The sequence below is a fragment of the Notolepis coatsorum genome, assembly GCF_963971535.1.
Source record: "Notolepis coatsorum genome assembly, contig: SCAFFOLD_101, whole genome shotgun sequence".
Classification (NCBI taxonomy): Eukaryota; Metazoa; Chordata; class Actinopteri; order Aulopiformes; family Paralepididae; genus Notolepis; species Notolepis coatsorum.
This window is the reverse complement of record NW_028174323.1, coordinates 112,957-134,166: the sequence shown is the minus strand read 5'-3', so window position 1 is coordinate 134,166 and position 21,210 is coordinate 112,957. Positions and strand designations below refer to the sequence as shown.

The window sequence follows — 21,210 nt, the reverse complement described above, 5'->3', positions numbered from 1 at the left end:
CTATCACATTTTCATAACAATAGCACCCTGCGCCGTTTTCATTGAGGTTTCTTACAAATTAACGATGCTCTATGTTGTCCTTTATATGCCGATTATCATTAGAATCTTAAATTGTACCATATGTCCCCCTTTAGACAACATATGTAACGCTACCAGCGCACTTTTGTTAAGATAATTAGTTGGCTATTCGCGGTCGCTATACCGAGGTCGCAGTATCGTTTAACGCTGTTCAGATCACGTCGGAGAATATAGACACATCCCAGTGACCTGCGACCTGTGCTAACGCTCTTGGGAAATGCAGTGTTGTAGTTCTCAACATTTTCAGCCTTTAATTTTAAACCAATGCTGCCATCTACTGACAACAAAAAAGTGTTGTCTAATCGTCACCTTGAGAGCTACTTCCGTATACAGCGCCGCCCCAAACCCATTCTAGAGATTCCCACTTTTTGCTGGAAGTGGGGCGTGGCCGTATTTGGTCCCAGACAATAAGAGTGGCCGCGATTGGTCACCGTGACGTTAGTTACTGGCATCACTGCGCTCTCCCACGTGTCCCTTCTCAAGCCCTCTCGGGCGTGGTGTGCAATCTCACGTTTCGAGGAGCGGAACACTCGCGTGATGTTGCGACGTCTACTGGCCTTGAAAGCTAACCTACTACAATTGTACCAAGAAAGTGGTACAATTTGAAGATACAGAAAACATTCCAGAAAACTTGACCCCTGAAAGGGTTGATTATCTATCCATTGAGAATAGTATGTTTCCGTAAAGCGCACACTGCTTAAAAGGTCACATATTGTGGAATAACTACTTTTCAGATTCAGATTCAGATTCAGATGACTTTATTCACCATATTGTATATACAAATGGAACGTGATTCGACATTACAGTGCATGATTTTTTTTCACAAATAGGAATAACATAATAATAAATAAATAACTGCAAAACAGGACAGAGCAGTGAGACAACAATAAGACAGTAAAACAGTAGCGGCCCGTACTATCTACTGTTGGGTGGTCGCAGGGGGTTCACGTTAGGTAACGTTGTAAAAATGTAACGTTAATAAATGCTCTGGAGCAATCTCTCTCTCTGTCTCTCGGATCAATCCAATAAAATAATTAACACATCTATATGTTGTCATTTTAAACAACTCACCATTCATTCATTCATCCATTATGCATCAGCAGCAGCTAAAATAATGTTATAGTTCACAACACAGCAGCGCGTTTTGAATCGCTATTGTCATCTCAGCAAGCCAAGCACCGTCAATACTTTCCGTAGCCGCATTTCTCTGAGACACAGGAAGCATCGCTGTGTTGAGAGAGCGAGAGCGAGAGAGTGAGAGAGCGAGAGCGAGAGAGAGAGACTCACTGTTTAGTCGAAACGTCCAGGGCAGGAGGGCTTGATAAAGTGTATAATCCACTGTCCCAGACTGTTGATGTATATCCAGACCACTGTCCAGACTGCATCCGCCATATAGCTTGTTGTTAGCGAAGTGTTAGCACCACACAACACATAACACAAGTACTGTGATGATGTCTTTTGTCCATTTCCGCGTCGAACAGACTGCAAACTACCTGGCGTTCTATCGCCCTGCTCTAAGACAAACTCTAACCTTAACCAACTTTGAAAGAGTGCCTAAGCTTAACCGTCGAAAGAACTTGCCGTCACGCTCTAAGACAAATAGCTGCATGATCACAACAACACAAGTTACACAATAGCTACAACAGAATCTGGCGTCGGCCAATCAGAGAGCGTCTCCGTGAAATGCGGCTACGGAAAAAAAATTGACGTCGGCCAATCAGAGAGCGTCTCTGCGAAATGCGGCTACGGAAATTCTAGACGCTGCTAAGGCTGCTTGCCTAGACCGCTTCAAATCGTGCCCGGCTTCCATCATAAACATCATATTTCAACGCACAGCGCGTTACGCACTGATTGGCTGCGACGGATACAGCGATGAAACAGTGACAAGCACTCAGAGCGCTATTGCGTCTAGCCCGGGCCGAGAGAAATACGGCTAGGAGAAATGCGGCTATGCGACAGTGAGTCACTTCCTGTTCAGGAAAACGATTATTTTTATTTGATATATTAACGTTATATTGTGCATTGGAAACACAAACATACTTAAAATGAGTAAATATTATTCATTTTAAACATGTTTATATTATTTATAGGGCTATAAAACAAAAAACAAAAAAAAAATTCTTGTTCTTCTCTCTTTTAACCAGGGGGGGGGCGGCGCCCGAGCGCCCCTAGTGGCGAGCCGCCACTGCAGTAAAAGTGCAGTGGTTGGGGACATGGATACAGTGCATCACAGTTCAAGTCCAGAGGTCCAGCCCTAGCAGCTCGCCATAGAGGGGGGGGAGCAGGGGGACACCTGACTCATTTACCAGCCGAGCTGCTGAGGGGAAGAAACTGATCGTCTATGGCGGGACTTTAATGTCTTGGGCAGCCGTAGCCGCCTGCCGTGGTGGAGCATGATGAAGAGGCCGTGACCCGGGTGGGCGGGGTCTGCCATGATCTTCCTCGCCCTCCTCAAGGCCCTGGTGGAATGTAGGGACTCGAGGGAGGGAAGGGGGCAGCCGATCATCACCCTCTCCGCCGAGCGTTTCACCCGCTGCAGCTTGGCCTTGTCCCCGACCGTGGCTGCAGGGAACCAGGTGATGATGGAGAGGGTGAGGATGGACTGGATGATGGCGGTGTAGAACTGGACCATCATGGTCCTCGGCAGCCTGAACTTCCTCAGCTGACGTAGGAAGAACATCCTCTTCCGGGCCTTTTTGTTGAGAGCGATGGTGTTCAGCTCCAATTTCAGGTCCCGGGAGAGTGTCATGCAGAGAAGCGTTGTTCCGCCTCCTTCACTGCTCTCTCAAATCTGTGCTTGGCCTCCTTAAAACTAGCCTTGTCCCCACTACGCCTGGCCTTCTCCTGCCCAACCCTCAGCTGTCGCAGCTGGGCTGTAAACCAGGGCTTGTTGGAGCGGGAGGGGACACACGCCTCCTCACAGAAGCTGACAAATGACATCACAGTCTCTGTGTACTCGTCCAGGTTGTTGCCGGCCTCTGGCCCCGCCCACTCCAGGAAGCCCTGGTTGCAGCCCGCACACTCCAGCCAAGCGTCACCGGACCACACTTTGAAGCGTCTTACTACAGGTTTACAGATTTTTTTTTTCTGCCTGTAGCAACTAGGGATGCTCGATATCGGCTTTTTTACCGATACCGATATACCGATATTGTCCAACTCTTCATTTCCAATACCGATATCAACCGATATCGACCGATACCGATATATGCAGGGTTTCCCCCCCAAAAAACGGAATAATTTCAGGTAATTAACATTACATATCTCTTGTTGTGGAATTAACACAACATTATGCATACTTTTGACAATAAATAAAATCTGAATTTGTTCTTACTTGCTTGCCTGGGTAAATAAAGGTTATAGAAATGTAAAAAAAATTTAAATAAAAAATTCCGGTAGGCCGATAATATCGGACATCCCTAGTAGCAAGGGATCAAATGGATTAAATCATGATCGCTGTAGCCCAGCGCAGCACGGGAGACAGAATGGTAGGCTCGATGAATCGCACAGTAGCAGTGGTCTAACGTGTTCGCTCCCCGGGTTGGACATGTAACTTGTTGCCGGTACCTCGGGAGAGCCCGGCTAAGATTAGCCTGGATAAAGTCCCCGAGGCCGATCACCAGACTATCAGGATGTTTCAGTTCAGCTCTTAGAACCTGCTCAGCCAGTGCGTCTTGTGCAGCATCAACGTCTGCATCGGGTGGAATATACACACACGCGAGGATAATAGAGCTGAACTCACGGGGGGAGTAAAATGGATGGCAGAGTAAAAATAAAGATTCTAAGTTAGTGGAACAGTGCTGGTCCATCGCTGTAACATCCGAGCTCCAGCGAGCGTTTACAAAAAGAGCAACAATCCCCCGCCTCTAGACTTGTTTACTGCCACAAAGTCGCGGTCAGCCCGGTGCACGGAGAATCCCACCAGCTCCTCCACCGCTTCATCGGGGATGAGAGGGGCGACAGATGGGTCTCCGGGAAGCGTGTGGCTTTATGACAGGTCATGAGTGCAAGAATGTGACAATTTGACCATGTGACCGCGGCAACGCGGGAGAGCGGCAGTGCGGAAATAGGCTGTCTCTAAGACAAACTCTAACCTTAACCAGCTCCTTAACAGCGCCTAAACTTAACCGTTCTAACCTTAACCAACTCCGAAACAATGCCTAACCTTAACCTTAACCTTAACCATGCCTAACCTTAACCATAGAAAGAATATTGCCATTCTCTTTGACAAACTCTAACCTTAACCAGCTCCTTAACAGCGCCTAAACTTAACCGTTCTAACCTTAACCAACTCCGAAACAATGCCTAACCTTAACCTTAACCTTAACCATGCCTAACCTTAACCGGCAAAAGAATACACGTTAAAAAAAAAATCACGTTAAAAAAAGAAAAATCATGGGATTCGAACGCGTCAACAACGAACCGCAGGACCGCTGCTCTGCCAGGTGAGCTGAAGCGCGGAATGAAAATCATGGCGGATTCCTGCGGCGGTTACCTAATTCCGCTCGCTCTGCCGCTCCGCTCGCTCTGCCGCTCTGCTCTGCGGTTGCCGCGCCTGCCGCGGGGCATGGCGCAGCCAATCAGGGAAAACGCGGAAGCAAAAGCAGCACTACTGACTTGGCATTAAGGAATAGGCCTCCGGGAACGCGAACACTGCTGTTCAGTGCTTGTGTACGTCTCTTAACACACAGACTGTGAAATGGGAGACGTCAGGCAGATTTGTCCACATTGCCTCATAGAAACTATAAAAGAAGGATGAGTCATTACGTCAGAATACCAGCGTTTTTTGAGCTCGGCCTGGTGAATGAATGAATGAATGAAAACTTTATTTAACAGATTGCAGAATGGGTACAATACAGTACGGCTCAATACATACAATTGTTAAGGGGATGCAGACCAGAGAAAGACGTTTGTCTTGTTTCCATCAGGGTCCCCCATTTTCATTTCATATAGACATTTATGACATACACAACATACATGACATTTATGGCATAGGGACATACAGGTATTTAGTACTGATACATTTGTGACATAAGCGGTATTCAAATATACAGTGGTGACAGACTTTGGTGCCAGTTCTATTGAAGCCTGTATTTAAAATATACCAGCTATCTGAGGAGACATCAAACAATATATCAAACGTTAGCTAGTTAACAAAGCAACAAATTGCCCCATGATTCTGACATCCGAGGTAATAACCTGCTTAAATGCATAAACGAGGAGATGGCTGATCCCATTCAACTCAATGGGCCTCATTCACCTATACTCTCTTATTATTTTTCTTATATTCTTTCTTACCTGTCTGTTGAGAGAAAAATAAGAAAAGCCACCGCCACAGTCATCAAGCCGTTCTTTTTTTATCCACTTTTCCTCCTCCTGTTTTTCTGTGATTTTTCTCCCATCCCAATTTAGTCGTCATGCCAATTCCGCCCTCCCCTTCCTGGTCGTTGCTCGCATGTGCCCCCCACCGGTCGGTCTAGGGAGGGTTGATGGATACTATCACATGTCCCCTCCGATACATGCGGAGTCAGCCAGCCACTTCTTGTCACCTGCCAGCGCGGACTCTCATTGGTGAGGTGTAATGTGTGGGAGGCTCACACTACCCTCACCATCTCCCTTCCTTACTATGCAGGCGCCCTGACCGACCTGTAGGAGTCGCTGTTTACAACGACCAGATTACCGCCAAGCCGGAGGCAACGCTGACAGCCGGATTCGATACCAGTGTCTCTCGCGTTGGTGACGAGCGCTTAGTCCGCTGCGCCACCCAGCCGCACCTCATCAAGCCATTCTTAAAGTCCAAATCCGTTCTTACCCAGGTGTGTTGAATGATGAATCCCACCTGTTCTTAAATTGAAATACGTGTTCGCGCTCAATTCATTTGCATACAGACACGCCTCGCCTGCTCCTTATAAGGCGATTGAGGCGTCTGCAAAACAGCTTGAGAGGTTCGGCATTGCATGCTGATTCATTCAACAGGATAAATAAACGGCTTAGAGAGGCAGCCTTAGCGCACGTCCGAGCGCGCACACACACACACACACACACACACACACACACACACACACACACACACACACACACACACACACACACACACACACACACACACACACACATGTATCACGACTCACGACTCAGTGCATGTGTGTGTTCCTGTGGGTCGCTCATCGCATGTCTGTGTGTGTGTGTTAATCTGATGACAAATAAAGACTTATACTTGTACTTATACGTATACGTAATGTATAGTGCGTATACTCCGCGCTTGTCAAGAACCGATCGCGCAGTAGTTTGGGAAATACCGGATCTGTCACCTGTCATCTCTCTCTGAAAGGTCCCTGTGGCTAAAACCCAGAGTGCTCAGAACTTGTAGGTGTGGAGCAGAGAGGAGAGGAGAGGATAGGAGAGCAGGGGAGGGGAGGAGGAGAGGAGAGGAGAGGAGAGGAGAGGAGAGGAGAGGAGAGGAGAGGAGAGGAGAGGAGAGGAGAGGAGAGGAGAGGGGAGGAGAGGAGAGGAGAGGAGAGGAGAGGAGAGGAGAGGAGAGGAGAGGAGAGGAGAGGAGAGGAGAGGAGAGGAGAGGAGAGGAGAGGAGAGGAGAGGAGAGGAGAGGAGAGGGGAGGGGAGGGGAGGGGAGGGGAGGAGAGGAGAGGAGAGGAGAGGGGAGGGGAGGGGAGGGGAGGGGAGGAGAGGAGAGGAGAGGAGAGGAGAGGAGAGGAGAGGAGAGGAGAGGAGAGGAGAGGAGAGGAGAGGAGAGGAGAGGAGAGGAGAGGAGAGGAGAGAAATATGCGTTCTATGCATACGGCCAGAGCATCTAACTGTTCTAACAGCAATATATAATCCATTTCAGAAGCAGAACGCTTTATAAGTTATAATAATAGTAATAATAATAATTATTATTATTATTGAAATGTTCTGGGTTTATAAAGTCGTATTTGGGGGCAATTGACCAATGGTTTGCTTTCAACTAGGGATGCTCGATATTGGCTTTTTTACCTATACCGATATTGTCCAACTCTTAATTTCCGATACCGATATCAACCGATATCAACCGATATCAACCGATACCGATACCAATATATGCAGGGTTTCCCCCCCCAAAAAACTGAATAATTTCAGGTAATTAACATTACATATCTCTTGTCGTGTAATTAACACAACATTATGCATACTTTGACAATAAATAAAATAATAATTTGTTCTTACTTGCTTGCCTGGGTAAATAAATGTTAAATAAATGTAAAAAAAAAAATTATAATAATAAAACAATTTATATTTTTTTTTAAACCGATAGGCCTACCGATATTTTCCGATATCACATTTGTATGCCAATATCGGCCGATAATATCGGTAGGCCGATAATATCGGACATCCCTACTTTCAACCCATGAACTCCTTCCTCTCTCACCTTTTTATATATAATTTTTATTTTCTCTAATAAAACTGTATTGTATTGTATTGTTTGTTTTGTAAAGTGTCTTTGAGCATTAGGAAAAGCGCTATATAAATCTGATGTATTATTATTATGAATGGTAGGCTTTTTAAAATGTTTCTCATCTGGGTAAGAGTTTCTTATCTGGGTAAGAGTGCCACTCTTAGAATTTGGTCTTGCCTGAGAGAAAAGCAAAAATAAGAAAACATTGCTGAATCCCAGGTAAGAACAAAATACGAAGAAATGCTAGTTAAGAACGAAATCTCTTCGTTCTTATATCGCTTCGTGAATGAGGCCCCATGTCTGCCGAACTGAAAGTTTCCACACTTGGCACCAACATGGGTCCACACGCTACACAGTGACGTGTGATGTCCCTTCCTTCTTTTATAGTGTCCTTGGGCTGCCTACACTGTAAGAAAAAAAGCTGCAAGAAAACAGTAATTGTCTGGCATCAATGGTTGCCAAATACTTATTGTCAAATTACAGTAAAATCAAATACATTTACAGATTACAACCTTTATTTAATGGTTAATATTTTGACAAATGGTCATTTACTGTAATTTTATGGCATTTACACTTAAAGTAGAAAAACAAAAGTAATCTGTAAAATAATACAGTGAATTTCCCGTGAAAAAACATTTATTTTTTACAGTGTAGGTCTGAAAAGATGCGATTTAACAAGCCATTCAGATATGCCTCTCCCTCACACGTAGTGAGAAGTAGGATTATGCAACTGCTGGATCGTTCATATTAAGATCTGCGACGTCTGGTCTGGCGTCTGAAGTTTGTGAGTCAAGTGCATCGCTGCGCTTCCCGTAAGTGCAGCTCATTCGCACTTAAAGCTACAGACACAGAAAGGGCCCGTGGGGAACAGGACCGAGGGGTGTAGAGGCTGCTGGGATGCATCATCTGTGCAGTATTTTCAGCAAAGGAAAACCCACAAAGACAGTTGCGGTTTTGGGACCCCAGATACCTATATTAACTATTACAATTTGGGTTGGTGTTTGTTGGTTAGTGCTGTGTTTTTTCTTAGGTTTAAAAAACCACCCACACACACACACGCACGCACGCACACACACACACACACACACACACACACACACACACACACACACACACACACACACACACACACACACACACACACACACACACACACACACACACACACACACACACACACACACACACACACACGCACACATACATAATAGCATGCATTATCCAGCAGAGTCAGTGTATTCTCTCCTCCCACCGAGGCTTAGTGCTCTCAAGCACATTGAGATAAAAGCTCAGATATCTCGCTCCCTCACGTTTCATTAATGCGACTCTGTGTTCCATTCAAAAGCAAACGAACTTGACCCTGATTCATGGCATAGTGCGTAGGTGACATGTGCCATATATACATGTAACAAGTGCCATATATACATGTAACAAGTGACATATATACATGTAACAAGTGCCATATATACATGTAACAAGTGCCATATATACATGTAACAAGTGCCATATATACATGTAACAAGTGACATATATACATGTAACAAGTGCCATATATACATGTAACAAGTGCCATATATACATGTAACAAGTGCCATATATACATGTAACAAGTGCCATATATACATGTAACAAGTGCCATATATACATGTAACAAGTGCCATATATACATGTAACAAGGGCCATATATACATGTAACAAGTGCCATATATACATGTAACAAGTGTCATATATACATGTAACAAGTGCCATATACTGTATAACAAGTGCCATATATACATGTAACAAGTGCTATATATAACAAGTGCCATATATACATGTAACAAGTGCCATATATAACAAGTGACATATATACATGTAACAAGTGCCATATATAACAAGTGACATATATACATGTAACAAGTGCCATATATGTAACAAGTGACATATATACATGTAACAAGTGCCATATATGAGAAGTGCCATATATAACAAGTGCCATATATACATGTAACAAGTGCCATATATGTAACAAGTGCCATATATGACAAGTATCATATATGACAAGTGTCATAAATATAACAAGTGCCATATATACATGTAACAAGTGCCATATATGACAAGTATCATATATGACAAGTGTCATAAATATAACAAGTGCCATATATACATGTAACAAGTGCCATATATGACAAGTACCACAAGTTGTTTGGCGGCACCGACTCCATCGCGGATAAGGATGGTGTGTATAAATTTAAAAAAAAATGTACTTTAGAAAATCACGTCTTCACACAGGAAATGTGTTGAAAGTATTGATCAGATCTCCCTCCGTGTCGAGGCTGAACTCAGATTGCCCGGCCGCCTGGTGGTGGACTCACTTATCTGCACTGGATGCCTGGTGATGGCTGTTGTTGTTAAGGGAGGTGAAGATGATTCATTCATAGATTCATGATTTGATTCAGCTCAGCGCCCCGCTGCGTAGGTGAGCCCCGCGGGGGGCCAGTGAAGCGCACTGCCGTCCTGCCCTCACAGCCACGGAGAGGGACCTGGAAGCGCGCGTGACAAAACACATAATTGAGCGAGAACTACAGTCAATCAGAGAGTGGTGGAAAGTAACTAAGTAGTATTACTCAAGTACTGTACTTAAGTACAATTCCTAGGTACTTGAGTGTTTTAATTATAGGGATCTTTGTACTTTTACTCCACTACATTTATCTGAAGCCATCACTTACTAGTTAATTTGAGGGAAATGATTTTGCATAGAAAACGTCAAGAGGACGTAATCAGAGCAGCGTAACTGGACCACATACCACTTTAACATCACCTTTAATCAGAGCAGCATAACTGGACCACATACCACTTTAACATGACCTTTAATCAGAGCAGCGTAACTGGACCACATACCACTTTAACATCACCTTTAATCAGAGCAGCATAACTGGACCACATACCACTTTAACATGACCTTTAATCAGAGCAGCATAACTGAACCACATACCACTTTAATATAACCTTTAATCAGAGCAGCATAACTGAACCATGTACCACTTTAACATAACCTTTAATCAGTGCAGCGTAACTGAACCATGTACCACTTTAACATAACCTTTAATCAGAGCAGCATAACTGAACCACATACCACTTTAACATAACCTTTCATCAGAGCAGCATAACTGAACCATGTACCACTTTAACATAACCTTTAATCAGAGCAGCATAACTGAACCACATACCACTTTAACATAACCTTTAATCAGAGCAGCATAACTGGACCACATACCACTTTAACATAACCTTTAATCAGAGCAGCATAACTGAACCACATACCACTTTAACATAACCTTTCATCAGAGCAGCATAACTGGACCACATACCACTTTAATATAACCTTTAATCAGAGCAGCATAACTGAACCATGTACCACTTTAACATAACCTTTAATCAGAGCAGCATAACTGGACCATGTAACACTTTAACATAACCTTTAATCAGAGCAGCCTAACTGAACCACATACCACTTTAACGTAACCTTTAATCAGAGCAGCATAACTAGACCACGTACCACTTTAACATAACCTTTAATCAGAGCAGCATGACTGGACCACATACCACTTTAACATGACCTTTAATCAGAGCAGCATGACTGGACCACATACCACTTTAACATGACCTTTAATCAGAGCAGCATGACTGGACCATGTACCACTTTAACATAACCTTTAGAGGTCAATGGATCAAGGTTTGAATGCTCATAAGGACTAGAATACACAAACATCATGTTGAATGTGTACTTCTAATTTAGATACTTAAGTTCATTCAATAGCAAATACTTTTTACTCAAGTAGAATTTGAATGGAGGACTCATTTATCTGGGTATTTCTACTTAAGTAAAGGAACTGTACTTCTTCCACCACTGCAATCAGAGAGGTAACGGTGGCAAAATCAGTCGACCCGGTGGGCGAGCTTTCCGACTTAGTGCGCATTCTTACATATAGTAACGGGGTCGGAAATCCAGTTGATTTCACTCTTATTGCGCGGGAGCATAGTACAGTACGTAACAAACCATGTAACTCGTTGTGCATTTGGGGTCCAGGGTTTTCAAATGTAGGCTACTCTTGTATAGTCAAACACCTACTGTGACCTTTTTGTAGAGAGAGTCTTATGCAACGCTGATCTCTGTCATCTCTTCCCCATCTTACTCCATTATTCTCTGTTTCCTACCTTATTCTCCTATTGGAATATTCACATTATTGTTGAATTATATGATTTAAATGTGCTGTGAGTGGTAGTGTCTTTGATAAAAAAATAAGTGGTCTACATGTTAAAATAATACAATAGCTCTACAGTCCGACAGCCACCACTGACACCAGAGTGTCTGGTCAGTAACAACAGTCACTCCGTAAACAGAGAATTACATTTCCTGGTATCACGTTCCCACGTTATCCAATCAGGAGAGAGAACTAAAAAAAATGCTCTGACCAAAATAAGAAATACAACTTACCGTAATTTTCGGACTATAAGCCGCACCTGACTATAAGCCGCAGCAGCTAAATTGAATGATGTGTACATATATAAGCCACACTGGACTATAAGCTGCAGGTGTTTTATTGTTTAATTACCATATGTAAGGGTTCGTGCACAGAGGGGATTGTCGGGAAAGAGATGGCTGTTTGAGGAAGCTCCCATTTATTAACATTTCAACAAACAAGTTGCATATTTGCATATCGTATTCAAGTGTTACCATTTAGTGCAATAGTAGCTACAGAACATGTACTGTGCTGTGTAGCTGTAAAAATCCATAGATTAGCCGCACCGTTATATAAGCCGCAGGGTCGATAAATGGGAAAAAAGGCGCGACTTATAGTCCGAAAATTACGGTAGTTATAAACAAATATGTGCTTGAAACAAGTAAACGAATCTACCAGTACAGTAAGCAAATTTGGCTTGGCAAGATTTCTTGAAATAAGTGCAAATATCTAGGGTTCTCTTTCCTGATTGGATAAAGTGGGAACGGGATGCGTGTATATTTTCCCCAACAGAGTTTCACTTCCGCGTTCGGTTTGCACGATCTGATTGGCCACTGACGTGTTTTTCAGCGCCAATCGCGTTACTCCTAACAATCACGCCAGCAGGCTGTTACCCTAACCCTAACCCTAACCTTAACCAACTAACCCTAACCTTAACTCTAACCCTAACCCTAACCCTAACCCTAACCTTAACCCTAACCGTAACCAACTAACCCTAACCCTAACCTTAACCCTAACTTTAACCAACTAATCCTAACCCTAACCTTAACCAACTAACCCTAACCCTAACCTTAACCAACTTCGAAAGAGTGCGACTTCGAAAGAGTCGCCAAGCTTAACCAGTTTGTTAGGAGTAACACGATTGGCGCTGAGAGAAACGTCAGTGGCCAATCAGATCGCGCAAACCGAACGCGGAAGTGAAACTCCGTTGGGGAAAATATACAGGCGAACGGGATACCAGAAAATGTATTTTGTGTTTACTGGGAGACCCACGTTACTGACCAGACACACTATCAGTGATGGCTGTCAGAATGTAGAGCTACAGTAGTTAACACTTACAGTATTGAAACAAAAATAAAACACCACTTTTACCACTTACCTGAGATCTGTCTCATTAAAAGATATTCCATGGTTTTTAATTGGCAGTCTATTTCTTTAATTTATTTTGATCTCCTTGTACTCTTCTCTCATAGCGTACCACTGGGAGTCTTCCAGCCATTCCGTCAACTGGCTGTCGCCGTCGCGTCCGCGCGCCCCGGAGGTGGGCACCCGCTACGGCCCCGGACACGCCCCCAGACACGCCCCCGGGCACGCCCCCGGAAACGCCCCCGGGCCCCTCAGGCGAGGAGGCAGCACCCGCTCGCTCCAGCTGGACCACGAGGCGACCGGACCCGGCCAGGATGGGGGCCGCGAGGGGCCGCTGGAGGCCGGCAGGAGAGCAGCCTGCCAGTGGGAGAGGAACCAGGATGGGGGCCTGGAGGCGGGGAGGAGAGCCTACCAGTGGGAGAGGAACCAGTCGGGCGAGTGGGAGAGGAGACGGTCGAGTGACGGAGACGGAGACGCGTGGCCGCGGGACGACCGGAGGGACGAGAGCTCCTCGCCGATATACGAGGAGTACCGAGAGTCCGACCACGACCCGGACAAGCGGCACACGAGGAGCCCGGAGAGCCATTACGACACTCTCCCGCCGACGCGCCGGGCCTACGAGGGGTATCCGAGCCCCCCGAGCCCCCCCCCGGGCCTCGACCTGCACCCGGCCCGGCTGCTGCTACCCCCGCTGCGGGCCTGGGAGGGACAGGCGGAGGAGGACCACCACGGGGGGGGGGGCCCGGTGGGGGCCGGCGGGGACGAGCTGGAGAGGCTACTGAACCTGGTGTCCCTCAGGGCCAGACGGGCCTCGCGCGTCAACAGAGCCTCTGTGGGATCGGAGCCCGCAGAGGGCGGCTGGGCCGGGTTTCGATGACGGGGACTAAGATACAGCTATAGACAAAAAAAAAGATATTTTTTTTCCTACAAAAAACTTCAACGCTGTTTATATTCGGGATTTTAAAATGCGAGGGAGTGGATTCTCCGTAGAATACACTGATAATAAAAGACAATTGCTCCGACGTCGACAAGAAAAAATAAGAAATCGATGGAAATGACATCACTGTTATTACTCAAAGCCCAAAGGAAGCAGAGTAATAACAGTTTTTTATTGGAGAATAGACCCAGTGACTCACTGATCGATAATAAGAGGAAATATTAATCATCCTGTGTATAATTTATCATCTGTGTTACACATAGGTGCTAGGTGAAATTAACTGTGTAGAAATGCTAACTATATGACCAATATTACCAAAGCTACTGTATATATGGAGTATTTATTATCATGAAAATATGAAAAGAGACTCTCTTTCTAATTTATAATGGTGCCGGATAATTTAATCACCATCTTCCATTCAATGCAATCATACTTTTCAACACACACACACACGCACACGCACACACACACACACACACACACACACACACACACACACACACACACACACACAGTACCTCAACAGTATAATACGAGGTTATGTGCAATTTTCTTATTGACTTGTGCTGTCGTTTGTTGACTGTCGGTACACATCCCAGATGTAGCCTCGGTTTTGCCAATATATTGTAATTACAATACCAGGAAACCTTTATTTATTGTAATTGTGTTCATGTAGGCTATTTATTTATTCTCTTCATGTGTCTATATAATCCTCAGCACCACTGGGAATAATACATTTTCTATAACTAAGAGGTCACGCTGCCCGGGAGGAGCGGGAATCAAACCGGGAACCTCCGGATTACCAGACGATTGCTCTACCTCCCGAGCCACTGTCTCACCCCGGTAAACAATGTGCCCAAGTTGCTTATTAAAATGTCTCTCAACTCGCCCACATGGTCGTCCGGGTAACGGTTGGCACAGTGCTGGACAGGAGAGCACACAGCGGGGCAAATGGTCCATTTTTTAAATGGTCCATTTGCATGTTCTTGGTATCTGATTCTAGGGACATCTATGGATCTCAGGGAATGTATTCCCAGTGTCAGAAATACTGTGTCTGTTACTAGGCTTGAGTAAATTGTAATGAACCAAATGAGAACATCAATTCAATTATTTTTTTCCTTTTTTTTTTTTACTGAATAACACCATGCTAAAATTGACCAGACCTGAAAAATGAAGATGATTAAACAGAAGGTTTTGTAGATACAGTACTGAATTCTGCCATCCAGACACATGCAATTTGAAATATGATTATAGAATATAAAATATCAGGCCTAAAATGGTTATGCGATTAAAATGCGATTAATTAGATTAATTAATTACAAATCCTGTAATTAATTCTATAAAAATGTTTAATCGCCTGACAGCACTAGTAAAATCTCTTCACACATACTGGAATGTAACTCACGAGTAGATGGCCAATAGCATGGCATACTTAGACTGATGGAGAAGCTGTGATTCACCTTCCAGCATGTTTTTTAGAGACATGATTTTATAGAGACAAAGTAATTACACGTGATCGATAACCTTCAGATGCTACCGGTTCGCTCTAGTGGTGCCCGCTCACGTTTTTTCCCTCGTAAATGTCCTTTTATTTTCTCGTGAATTTTACGACTTTTATTCTCAGAGAATATCTGATTTAAATTTAAACAAAATTTACAAATTTCTGTATTTTATTTATTACTTTTTTCCACCTACAATGTCCCTAATACGCCATCGTATAATAGTTCATATTCAGCGATTCAGAATCACGTTTCTACCCGTGTGTACTGCCAAACTTCTACTGTACATTTCTTTTACTCATTCTAAAGCCTAGATCTGAGAGAGCGAGAGAGAGAGAGAGAGTGAGAGAGAGGAGAGAGAGAGAGAGAGAGAGAGAGAGAGAGAGAGAGAGAGAGAGAGAGAGAGAGAGAGAGAGAGAGAGAGAGAGAGAGAGAGAGAGAGAGAGAGAGAGAGGGGGGGGGGGGGGGGGATTGTCTCTCTTAGTTGCACATTGGTCCAATATGTTCCAGGGCTCATCGTGGAGAGAAGCTACTCCTTCTCGTCGCAAACTGCAAAGTAATGAGGCATTTGGAAAGAGAGTTGTGATGTCACGGTGAGAGTTGTGATGTCACTGTGAGAGTTGTGATGTCACGGTGAGAGTTGTGATGTCACTGTGCTTTATCTCGTTCGGTGGGCGCAAATACATTCTTTGACTTCATTGAGGCCAGAGAGAGAGAAAGAGGGAGAGAGTTGGGGGAGAGAGAGAAGGAGCGATAGAGAGAGAGAGAGGGAAGGAGAGAGAGAAGGAGGGGCAGAGAGAGAGACATTTTAGTCAATGTGATCACTGTACCAGTGATTTTTCACAAGACAGAATCGGGACCCAAAGGTCAGTCACAGAAAGATCAAAAAGTCACAAATGACACTAAACAGCATCTGAGATTAATGACACTAATGACACTAAACAGTATCTGATACTAATGACACTAAACATCTGAGACTAATGACACTAATGACACTAAACAGCGTCTGAGACTAATGACACTAATGACACTAAACAGCGTCTGAGACTAATGACATTAAACAGCATCTGAGACTAATGACACTAAACATCTGAGACTAATGACACTAAACATCTGAGACTAATGACACTAAACAGCATCTGAGACTAATGACACTAAACATCTGAGACTAATGACACTAAACAGCGTCTGAGACTAATGACACTAAACAGCATCTGAGACTAATGAGACTAATGACACTAAACAGCATCTGAGACTAATGACACTAAACAGCATCTGAGACTAATGAGACTAATGACACTAAACAGCGTCTGAGACTAATGACACTAAACAGCATCTGAGACTAATGACACTAAACAGCGTCTGAGACTAATGACACTAAACAGCATCTGAGACTAATGAGACTAATGACACTAAACAGCATCTGAGACTAATGACACTAAACAGCATCTGAGACTAATGAGACTAATGACACTAAACAGCGTCTGAGACTAATGACACTAAACAGCATCTGAGACTAATGACACTAAACAGCGTCTGAGACTAATGACACTAAACAGCATCTGAGACTAATGACACTAAACAGCATCTGAGACTAATGAGACTAATGACACTAAACAGCATCTGAGACTAATGACACTAAACAGCATCTGAGACTAATGAGACTAATGACACTAAACAGCGTCTGAGACTAATGACACTAAACAGCATCTGAGACTAATGAGACTAATGACACTAAACAGCATCTGAGACTAATGACACTAATGACACTAAACAGCATCTGAGACTAATGACACTAAACAGCATCTGAGACTAATGACACTAATGACACTAAACAGCATCTGATACTAATGAGACTAAGCAGCATCTGAGACTAATGACACTAATGAGACTAAGCAGCATCTGAGACTAATGACACTAATGAGACTAAGCAGCATCTGAGATTAATGACACTAAACATCTGAGATTAATGACACTAAGCAGCATCTGAGACTAATGACACTAATGACACTAAGCAGCATCTGAGACTAATGACACTAATGACACTAAACAGCATCTGAGACTAATGACACTAATGACACTAATGACACTAAGCAGCGTCTGAGACTAATGACACTAAGCAGCATCTGAGACTAATGACACTAATGACACTAAACAGCATCTGAGACTAATGACACTAATGACACTAAACAGCATCTGAGACTAATGACACTAATGACACTAAACAGCATCTGAGACTAATGACACTAATGACACTAAACAGCATCTGAGACTAATGACACTAAACATCTGAGATTAATGACACTAATGACACTAAACAGCATCTGAGACTAATGACACTAATGACACTAAGCAGCATCTGAGACTAATGACACTAAACAGCATCTGAGACTAATGACACTAATGACACTAAGCAGCATCTGAGACTAATGACACTAATGACACTAAACAGCATCTGACACTAATGACACTAAACAGCGTCTGAGACTAATGACACTAATGACACTAAGCAGCATCTGAGACTAATGACACTAAACAGCATCTGAGACTAATGACACTAAGCAGTTCTGAAAAAGGGGGTTCCCCGAACACACACACACACAAAAAAGAAAACATTTTCTAATGGATGGACAACCAAACATTTGTGTGTTTGTGGAAAAATAGGCTAAAACTAAAAACGAAATGGAGAAGGGAAAATGGAAAACTATAAAATAAACGTGGCTACCTAACTCACCAGTCTCTGCACAAAAAAATGATATTAGAAGGCAATGTGTAATTATAGGATATTATTACACATGACCTATACACACTTATAGTGTGATGGATTATCTATTTTGACCCTCGATTGCAAAATTACAACATCACTAAAAAAAAGTCTGTAAATGTTTTTTTTTAATTTTTGAGCACATTTACATAGTCAATGGGTCCTGTTGTTCAGCCTCACAATGCTATTGGATAGTAAATGTGTTTATAGGTCCCACATTCTGGCCTCTGAAGTCGATCATGTCAATTTAATTTGGGCCTTACCGGGTTAAGGGAAATGTATTTGATTAACCTTGTGTATCTTATTCTCATATATATGTATGAATAAAGATTTTGTTGCCATACTTTTACAGTTGGAACGTCTCATAGTGAGTTGTACAGGTCAGGAATCCATTGAAAGGGATCTGGTTTGTTGAGTGTCATGGGGTGTGTGTGTAGGCCTGTTTACTATACCGCGTCCAATTACTAGAATGCATGTTGTTGTAGGCAGAGTTTAGAGAGGATTAAAAAGAAAAGAGAAAAAAAAGCTGTCTGTTTGCAGACTAAATGAGATAAATCATCCCCATGAAATATTTAATCCTATAAAGTCAATCTCTTCATGCCTTTTTACATATTTTCCCTCTGTCTTTCACTCCCACTTGGAGTCTGGTGAATTCAGTTTGCAGGGCTGAAACCTGCTAAATGGCTTGGGGGGGCGGGGGGGGGGACACACACTATGATCTCAGAATGTCTATTGGAGTATTGGAGTGTGTGTATATATACTGTATATAGAGCCTAATCAGTCACAGAATAAATATAATTTATTGTGAGTTACGCTCTTGTCCTGTCTTATTCTGTGTGCTTTCGTTGAATATAACTGCCAGTAAAGCCACATTTATACCTCTGCATATTTGCCCTGTGCGCCTCCTCACGTGGGCCTCCTGCTCTGCGTCATTCACAGTAGAGCACCAGGCACCCAGGCAGTCGCCCCCTTTAGCCCCTGTCGTGACTGTGATGCGCGCCGACAAGGTGTGGCCGAGTGAATCCACAGTCCCTTGCTACTCGATAGGAAACCAACCTAGATTTACCTTGAAGAACTGGTCCTATACCCAAACCGTTCGTTATACAAGTATCACAGAGACATTTCAAAGGTATACTCACAGTTGCACGAGGGTCTTGGACAGAGAAGCGTAATGGTTTGAAAGCTCGGCGTTGCTAATAAACATTTACAAAAAAAATTATAAACTGGTCAACACAGCTCAAAACGGCTCTAGCTGCCTGCTGCGCCTGCCCTGTGATCACAGCGCAGGCGCATCAGGCACCCAATGCCGGAAATAAAGCTGTGTTGACCAGTTTATACAAATTATTTAAAATGTTTATTAGCAACGCCGAGCTTTCAAACCATTACGCTTCTCTGTCCTCAGGGAATGTATTCCCAGTGTCAGAAATATTGTGTATTTGAGTCCTTGAGTAAATTGTAATGAGAATATAAATTATTTTGATTTCTTAATTTTTTCCCCCCTCTTTGACGGATTTTAGTTATTTTCACAATTGTTTTCAAAAGCCGAAATGAAATGTATTGCCCATGCCCTGTAACTCCGGGGGAAAGAAAGGGGGATATACTATGTTTTTATTTCTTTTTATTTTGGGTGAACTACCCCTTAAATTGAGTCATGCTCACCAATCCGCTACACCACCCTGCCAAGCTGCAGGCCAGACCCAGCATTTTATTGAGGACAGATTTGACAATGAAAAGGAGAGAAATCCTACATTTAATTTCCTGCGATTTCCCACGCCTCTGCTGCAGGTATGCGTGGCTACCTTGGGTCAGGACCCCACGCTGTGCTGATCTCCGACATGAAAGGCACCAGCGCTATACGAGACGAATCAAAAGCCTTCAACTTTATTTGGTTGAAGGGCAGTATTTTCAGAGGAGCGCCGACTTCTCCCAACTCTATTATATACCTCCGGGTTGCGGTCAGTGTTGTAGTATTCAAGTTTCAAGTTTCAAGTTTCAAGTTTTTTTGTTAGTTGTCATACAGAAATACTTTTGCATGAAATGCTTCTTTCTGTTTTGCTCTGTTTTGCTCCTGAGAGTGTGCTAGATAAAAATAACAAGATAGTGTAACATAGTATAATATAAGTATACCATAGAAAGTCAAGCACGCAAACAAGTGTAAACAACAAAACAAACAAAAGATTTTCAATATACATATATACAGTATATGTACAGTATATGTACAGTCTATACTTTTGTACAGTCTATACAGTCAGCTACTATACAGTACAGTGTAGAATAGTGAGGTATAGCTTAGCTTGTGGTGCCCCCTTGTGGTGGTGAGGTGCAATGAGGTGCATGGGATTGATGCCAAATATATAAATATATAATATAAAGTATGTGTGTGTTAGTGTCTAAAGTGGGTGCTACAGTGTGTTGTTTATTTAAAGTGAGTGTGTGCGTGTGTGGATGTGTGTGTTGTGGGTGTAATTGATGGTCTGTTATTGTTTATTGTTCATTGAGCATCCTGATGGCCTGGGGATAGAAGCTTCTTCTGAGTCTCTCTCTCTACTCGAGTCCTGGACGCGTCTATACTTTCCACAAGCCAGTTGTCCTTCCGCGTTGCTCTGATTGGCCACTGACCGCCCATTCCTACGCTAGTTATGAGCGTAGCGTAGAAATAATAATAATGCGAGAGCGAGCGGAGAGGGGGAGAGCGGAGAGCGAGCCTCGCACACACGCACTTTGAAATGGGTATCACAGTAGTACGCCCTACTTTATACAACGGCATGCAAATTTCTCTATTCTGATTGGCTGAAACAGTCAATTTACACGTATGTATCTGTCACAATTCCACGCTCTTGGTCCCAGGACCCGCCCACAACCGAATCACTATCACTCCGCCGTTCGACTTTGTAGAGGGAGCGGAGAGCGGAGAGGGG

At 43.5% G+C, this 21,210-nt stretch overlaps 1 protein-coding gene across 1 annotated transcript in view; it reads left to right on the top strand.

Annotated features, from left to right (window-relative positions):
• The window catches only part of LOC311247581 (protocadherin Fat 3-like), a gene marked incomplete at both ends in the record, with an annotated part of 404,408 nt that extends 390,439 nt beyond the window's left edge, over positions 1–13,969 (top strand). Inside the window, 1 exon segment of the mRNA XM_084338612.1 lies at positions 13,200–13,969. Within this exon segment, the coding sequence (XP_084194738.1) occupies positions 13,200–13,969 (770 nt within the window).
• Positions 13,970–21,210: the final 7,241 nt, after the last annotated feature.